The sequence below is a fragment of the Impatiens glandulifera genome, chromosome 3 (assembly GCF_907164915.1).
Source record: "Impatiens glandulifera chromosome 3, dImpGla2.1, whole genome shotgun sequence".
Classification (NCBI taxonomy): domain Eukaryota; kingdom Viridiplantae; phylum Streptophyta; class Magnoliopsida; order Ericales; family Balsaminaceae; genus Impatiens; species Impatiens glandulifera.
The window spans coordinates 63,858,044-63,866,266 of record NC_061864.1 but is presented as its reverse complement, the minus strand read 5'-3'; the positions used below and the strand labels follow the sequence as shown (position 1 = coordinate 63,866,266).

General features: G+C 26.7%; 1 protein-coding gene across 1 annotated transcript; it reads left to right on the top strand.

Moving 5' to 3' along the window:
- Nucleotides 1-5,690: 5,690 nt before the first annotated feature.
- On the top strand, nucleotides 5,691-6,104 carry LOC124932082 (auxin-responsive protein SAUR50-like). The gene has a single exon (XM_047472688.1). It carries the CDS (start codon nucleotides 5,718-5,720, stop codon nucleotides 6,039-6,041), a length of 324 nt encoding a protein of 107 aa, XP_047328644.1. The 5' UTR covers nucleotides 5,691-5,717; the 3' UTR covers nucleotides 6,042-6,104.
- The last annotated feature ends 2,119 nt before the right edge of the window (nucleotides 6,105-8,223 follow it).

Here is an 8,223-nt window from a genome sequence, read left to right as displayed (position 1 = left end):
ATTATAAGCAAATTTTTTATATTTAAAAAATTAAGTGAAAGATTATAATAGAGATGTTAAAAAGAAGGTCAATAAATTAAAATAATTTTGTAAGACATATATATTCGTGAACCCAATAATATAAGTAGATTATAATGATGAAATAGGTAGAGATAAAATTTGTGTATTTTCAAATTTCAACCTATTGATATTTAATTTGATACAAAAAAATATACTTATAAAAAATTCAAAATTGATAAACATTTTAAATCACCTAAATTTTAAAATAAAAGGTAAAAATATTGACAATTTTTTTATACCAAATGAATTTAAATCAAATTAAGTCACAGTTTTCTATCAAATAAAAAAACTCACTTTCATTTATTTTTTCAATTATAAAACTGTTTGTGATTGTGACAATCTTATTCGAACTTAAAAGTAGTTTTCTTCTAATTAATTTTCTATTGTTTTTATAATAATTATTTCATAAAAATGATAGTTTGAAATAGCCATTTGTTATTCGTTCTACCTTTGAGATTAATTAATATTGTAATATTTTTTTAAATCTCATATCTACAATTTTTTTTTAATCTATATTTCATTAATTTATATTTAGTATTTTTATCATATTAATCCTATGGACGGAATTTACATGCCCTTTAATGTTTTTTATCACATAATATAATTAATTTTGTCATATCAATGTCTACGATTTTTTTTAAAAAATATTTAAAATATTAGTTTTATAAAAACAAACTGATATTTTTTCACTTTAACTCGTAACTCTCATATATTTATTTTTCATCTCTAATAGAACATTTAACTCTAAACTTTAAACTCTATTTACCTTAAAGTTTATATTTTCTCCCTTCGACTCATCATTTCTAGACGAACTTCACCTTTGTCAAGAACCAATTTTTTTATTCGGTCTTCCCGCGACATTAATACAACTAAGAAGCCTCCTTCTACGTCGAGAGCTCTAGTCTTAGCCCTAGACTTGCCTTTGATAGAGGTCATTGATTGCGTTTTAGGTTTGGTTGTTCTTTCTTCTTTCTTGATGATCGATGATGATGGGAACATATTTTTTTTATTCTCTCTTCCCGCGAAATTTAATATGCTCGTGAAGTCTCTTTCTGTGACCAAGAGAGCTCTAGTCCTAGTCTAAGACTTCACCTATGATAGATTTCACTAATTGTGTTTCATGTAATAATTCATACTTTATTTAATATGTAGAGTAAATAAATATATTGGTAATGTTCGGTACAGAATTAACGCAAGGGACACAAATATCATCCCTACTCGTCTCCGATCAATTTAGAAATATGGTTAGAATGATTATTATTTCTTTGCATAGAACTGGTGATTAATTTAATTATAAAACAACATCAAAGAAATTAGATATTAATTAAACATACCATGTATAATATAAGTGACAAATAGTCTTACCTAATATATCTAAATATCTCAAATTCATTTTCTTTAATATAAGAAGTTAGTACGACGTCTAACCGTTATGACTTTCACTTCTATTTAAGATGTTTTACGCAAGAATCGAGTATTTAACATTTAGTTTCTTAAAAGAATCACTTTTATCACTTAAACTAACTTAGTTCCTTATTATAGATATTATTATTAATTTTCCCACATTATAAAAGAAATAAAAAAATAAAATAAAAAAAAGAAGAGAGCATTATTGGAGGACAAAAGTGGGCATGAAAAGAAGCTGCAAATGCAAGCAGAAGAAGTCCACTGAACATGCATGTGAAAACCTGTCATATAGTGTACCTTATAACAGCCAACCACAACCCTAACTATCATCAATATGACTTCTCACCTCAATTGCATTTATCCTTTAATATATATATATATATATAACAATACTTAAATAAATGTCTTTTTTATACTATTTCTATTTATTATAGGTAAATATAATACAATTATTTCTTAATTTCCCTAGTAATAATAATAATAACATTAAAAACAATTATTATTTTTTCCTCACTAGCTAGTATTATGGTTATTAGCGACGAAATTTGGCGACGATAAAGTTACACCGTGGCGGATAACTATTATTAGTGACGCGACCAAAGAACCGTGAATGATAAAAAAAAATATTAGCTTTAAGGAATTAAGGTGTTTGAGACTACCTTATTTAAAGTATTTCGAATCATTATTATTATTTTTTGTCTATATTTTTGGGTCTATTAATGATGTTGGTGTTTAAATTTGTTCAAATTTATGAAACAATTTGATTTGTAATTTATTTTTTCAACATAAAAGACAATGATTATGATTCTGTGCGTACATGACTAATATGAAAAATATATCATTTTCAAGATGAACAGTTTTCGGTATTTATTTGAAAATTTATTTAGCTCGATCAATAATTGAGGGCAAGCCTTATATTCGAAAGATTACGAGTTGGAGCCTTCATCACAATTTAAAAAAAAAAGGTTCTGATAGTTATTTTGTTTTCTTTGATTCACTCTATTATAACGTGTGAAAATAAAATAGATTTAAAACATCAATCTATATCTCAATTAACAATTGTATTTTTCTTTGTGATTAATTAATTATTTTATTGGTTAGATGATTTTACTGCATTACTTTCAGAATTGACTGTTAGAAGTACAAATTAATTATAAATGGGAAAAAGACAGACTTCAACTAACATTTCTCTTTTATAAGGTGCATTATTAATGTTTCTGAAATAGTTAATGTATATTTACTTGTGCATATAATATATATTAATATATACATTTTTGTTTAAAATTTGGAAAATTTTAATTAATATATATTCTATAGTAAAAGTCACATTAACATAGACTAATCAATCAAATTTATTACAAGTAATCACCCAAGACTCTATTACGAGTTCATAATGAGAATCAAATTTATGAACTTTCTTTTCTTATATAAAATTATTGACATTTAAATTAATTTAATGGGTAGTTAATAAAATATAAAAGATTGAAATACCCTATAAATATAGGACCATACAAATGGCCAAATGGGATGCACATACAAAGCAATATCATTTCTCAATATTGAGATTCTCAAATAGATTTAGATCATGATGAGGTTTTGTTCTTTGTGGTTGATAATATTATAAAATTTATAGAATTTAATTTAATTCAATATTTTTTCAATTCTTTATTATTTATTATTTGTTCTTAATATATATAAAAAAGAATTCATTATAATAGTTAACGTGGTAAGAGACGTGCTTAATTAAAAGATCAAATATTATGAATTCAATTACTATTAAAACGTCTTAAATAATTAAAATTAAAATGATTGTGACTAATTTTTGGCCCGGCTCTTCCATTACCAAAGTATATATATTGTCAATATTACCTAATTACCCCCACCATGTTGAGTAACCATGCATAGAGTAACATATATATTAGTGAAAGGGAGGAAATTAGACTCTTTACAAATCTCTCAATATAAAAGTTTTTGAATGTAATACTATAGAGTATAACATATAATACTTTTGAGGTTTCGAGGTGGCTAGCTAGTATATCTCCGCTTTAAATCAAAACATTTTTAGCGATAATTGAATATAAAATTAGAGTAATATATATTAAATTAAGGAACTCAAACATAGGTATATTGAAAGGGATGTAAAAGAAATTTGACATAAATAAGATGCTTTTCTCATTTAATATAAAATGATTTAAAAAAGCAAATTAATTTAATATAAATAGTATTGATGAGGACATAAGGACATATATATATATATATATGCATGGGTTGGTATTTTGATGTCAACACAAGGACGAGAAGTAACATGTCTAGACCAAAATAACTATAGTTTGAGGGCAAAAAGGGGAATTCACTCATAAAATCAAATATATTTGTGTCAAAAACACCAAACATACTTCTTTAGTACAAGGAACAGACTTACCATTCTTAGCTCAGTTTGTACATTTCTCTCATTTTCATTTACTCATGCATCTATTTTAAAAGGCTATAGAATGCATTGATGTTGGTCTATCACATTTATGATTCTTCACATTTGGTTAGGTTAGATTTTTTTTTTTATTTGACCTAACATTATCCACAATAATAACCCTAGTTTCAATTTAAGATATTTTTAGTGAAATTAAACACGTGACATTTGATATTTTAGGTAAACTATAGTCACATAAGATACTTAATGCGCTATTTGGTTAAGTTATTTAGAAAAGTTCAACTTCAACATATTTTGAATTAAATAATCATAGTAAGAATTATCGTATTGAAAATGAAAAAAAAAATAAAAGAATAATAATAGTCCAAATAGTCTTTTTTTTAACAAAGGTTTATTATAATACAAAAAAATCACAAGTTAATGAAAAAAAAGATTAAACAAATGATCAAGAATTAAACAAGAGAGTTGCAAGATCAATAATATGTATGAAAGTGACAATCCTAAAAATAGAAACAAAAACAAATTATATCAACAACTAAACCGAACTAGGTACAAAATGTTAGAATATCATAGTTTGTTTTTTATTTTTTGGAAAATTTCCATGCATAATGAAATATTCGTCTAAATATAACAACCAAGTATTATAAATCTGAAATAATTTGTTTCTTTAAAAAAAAAATTGAAAAACGGTGAAGAAAATCAAGCATGAACAAAGAGAAAAAATGACTGTGCACTAAGGTTCACCAATAAAAATGATTAAATCTTTATTGGAATTTATATAAATGGAGCTATCAATAAAAACACATCATTAATCTTGTTAGACAATATACTCAGTCACATTTAGAATACTATCAACAATATCAATTATCTATCAACATTTATAATTATTTTAATTTTATTTTTATAATTTTGGGTTTTGAAATTTACTTAATTATTATTTAGAAAAAAAATTCAATTTCATTCTCATCGTACCAAAAAACAATGAGATGATCTTTGTAACCTATATTAAATGGATTTATATTTAAAAATTAACATGTGGCTAATGTATATTCACGAAGGTCTAGGTTGGATAGCTACGATATATCATAATATTTTATTCTGCTGTATTTTTTTTTTTTTTGTTATTTATACTGTATAAAAAAATTTAAATTTACTAACGACTGATTCATTCGTCAACGTCCATTTTGGAAATTTAATACATTTACTGTACTGATAATTTCGGTATAGTATTATACTTTAAAAAAAAAATCGGTATATTCAAAAATCGATATTTTTGGTACTGTATTTTCGATATACCAAAATATCGATAATTTTTTTACACTTCAAAAAATCTTAAATTAAAGTTGAGATCACAATAGTGAAGGTTATGCACTTATGCCACACCTTAAAACGTTATTATTTAGAATCAACCATGACAGTAGGTCTTTTATGCAACCACCTTATTATATGAGTTACCCTATCCCAACCACCTTATTATATGAGTTACCCTATCCTAAGTTATAACTTATGATTTATAAATATTGTGATCATAATTTTTTTTTATCATTCTAACTATTTTTATTATTTTCCTTTTATGAGAGAAGAGAGTGAGGGACCACTATGTCCAATGGAGGGGCAACAGAGTGGAGTAAACCCAATGGCATAGCTCCCAACATGTCCTTTTAATCTCTCTCTCACTATCTTTCCTTGCCCCCACAAGCCCACATGCCTTTGTTTTCTCTATTCTTTAAAACTCTCCAAATTTATATTATATATATATATATATACACTTCACTTCCTTTCCTACAAAATCATAATCATCAAACAATCTCTCTCTTAAAACATGGCCATCAAGAAATCAAACAAGGTTTCAAGTCTCAACAAGAAAGTTCTTAAACAGATCATGGAAAGGTGTTCAAGCTTAGGAAAGAAACAAGCATATGATGAAGAAGGTCTTCCTTTAGATGTCCCAAAAGGTCATTTTGTAGTCTATGTTGGTGAGAACAGGAGTAGATATATAATTCCAATTTCTTTCTTAACTTATCCTCAATTCCAATCTCTTCTTCATCAAGCAGAGGAAGAATTTGGCTTTATTTATCATGATAATGGACTCACTATTCCTTGCCAAGAACATGTCTTTCTGGCCCTAACTTCAATGCTCAGATAGAACATGAACAATCTTTTTTTCTTCTTCTTTTTTTTTTGAGAGGGGTTCATAATTATTATTATTATGCTTCAACTGCTTTTACTGATCAACTGATCAGGTGCCAACCCCACTCATTTTTATGGTTTGATTCTCCTCTACCTTCTTAATCTAACTAGGAACCATAACCCATGTCTGGGTTTCTTTTATATATATATATGATTATGTATATGTTAGATAATTGCTAATTTTTCCTCACAAATTTGTTTTGTGAGAGAAGTTGTATTATTCATGTATGGAAATATTATTAATATTATTTGAGGTTCTTGAAAGTTTTCATGGCCAGAAAGATATGTGGGTTTCTTTGATTTTTGAATATTGTGTATACTAATAACATGCTACTTTCATTTATTGTTTAAGAGATTAAATGTATGTTATTAAAATAAATAAATAAAACAAATTAAAAGAGTATAAAATAAAGTGATAGTTTTTAGAAAATATTGTCACTATTTAATTCATTATAAAATTACAAAACATGTATGGAATGAGTACAAACAAACTAGTAGTGAAAAAAGAAAAAAAAATTCAAGAGGATTAAAGTTTTTCCATTGAATGTGCGTGAATTTGATCTAGAGTTGTCAACTAATGACTTTTGCGAGTTGAGACTGTATCATTATTGTGTGGATGCACCGAACAAATATATCAAATTTAGACATCCCATGTTAAAAACGACATAATATAGTACTTTTTTAAACAAAGGTACGTCTCATTGTATATAAATGTACAAATTGTTTAAGACTGCCAAAAAAAAAACTACTTAGATTTTTAAACCAAATTAAAAGAAAAACTAGTTATAAACTAAATTATCAAACTGAACAATTATTATTATTATTATGAGATTATCCAAATGAAATACTTCAGGCATAAAGGGATGATCTTTTGAACCACTACAACAATTTTATGCCTCAATAATATACTTTGAACCACTATTTTTGAAGGGTTTGATCCGGTTTTGTCATATGTTCGGTCCTTATTTCAACTACTCGGTTGTCTTGAATTGCATTCCTTAACCAAGCTGAAATCTTAACTAGCACCTCATCATTTTCTTCGAAGAGGCTATGAACCATAACTCGAGCAACATTTGTTGGAGCTATTGGAGCAATGACGACAGTTGTTGAAACGACGCTCTCTTTGTTTCCTAATAAGACGCCCACCGGATCTACAACGTATATTGGAATGACACCTACAAGACGACGCTCTCTTTGTTTCTAAAATCATGGATTTCTACATGATTGATGCTACACTAGATAATTAGGTCAAAGTTTTGATAAAAAAAAAATAGTCAATCAATTTGTATAGAAATCCGAGTATCTCGTCTGAATGTGAATTGAGATGAGAAAACATTTTAAAACACAACTTAATAATTTTTTATATTTTTCATATCCAAACTCAGACCCAACCCAATGCATGTTCAAACCGTCCAAACATGTTTGTATTGGTCCAAACATGTTTCTATGGACACCATAGTGGATCAAACCATATTGAAGTTTCCAACCAAGTTATACACTCTTTAATGTTGTTGAATTCACAAGTTAAGAATGTCCTTTTTGAATGATTTGATTAATTGATATAGCATCACTAACATCTATATATGAAATTAGTTTAATATATTGCAAGTGGGATATACCAAGATAAATGTAGTATTAAAAGGCCACTTGTGTGTTAACTTTTCATGCATTCATGCATGCATGATTGAAGTAAGAACCGGGCAATCAAATCAAAGTTTGCTTTGGAACAACGGCAACTTATAATTAATTTAAACCTTTACTACTACTAAAAATATTACCTTCTTAATTGATTAATTAAAATGAATCAAAATCTCGACCCAACTTTAAGGGTTAGTTTGATCATAAGCAACAATTGCTTAATAAGTTGTTACACTAATCTAAATGAATAAGCTATAAATAGAGGATAAATAAAATCAAACGTACTTGAAAGTTTAACGAATAAGTTGAATAATCTAAAACAAATAAGAAGAATAAACTGAATTAATTAAACGTATCAAATACACTCAACTTTAACGTTTCAAATAAGTTAAATACTGTCAAACGTATACAATATAAACTGAATCGAGCTCACCCTTCTCTTGGAGGCATCGATAAATGCATGATCCACCGTCTAATTAATAGTGAAAAACAATTCCATG

Excerpts from the sequence above, each read along its gene's own strand:
- LOC124932082 (XM_047472688.1), top strand. The coding sequence starts at position 5,718 with ATGGCCATCAAGAAATCAAACAAGGTTTCAAGTCTCAACAAGAAAGTT.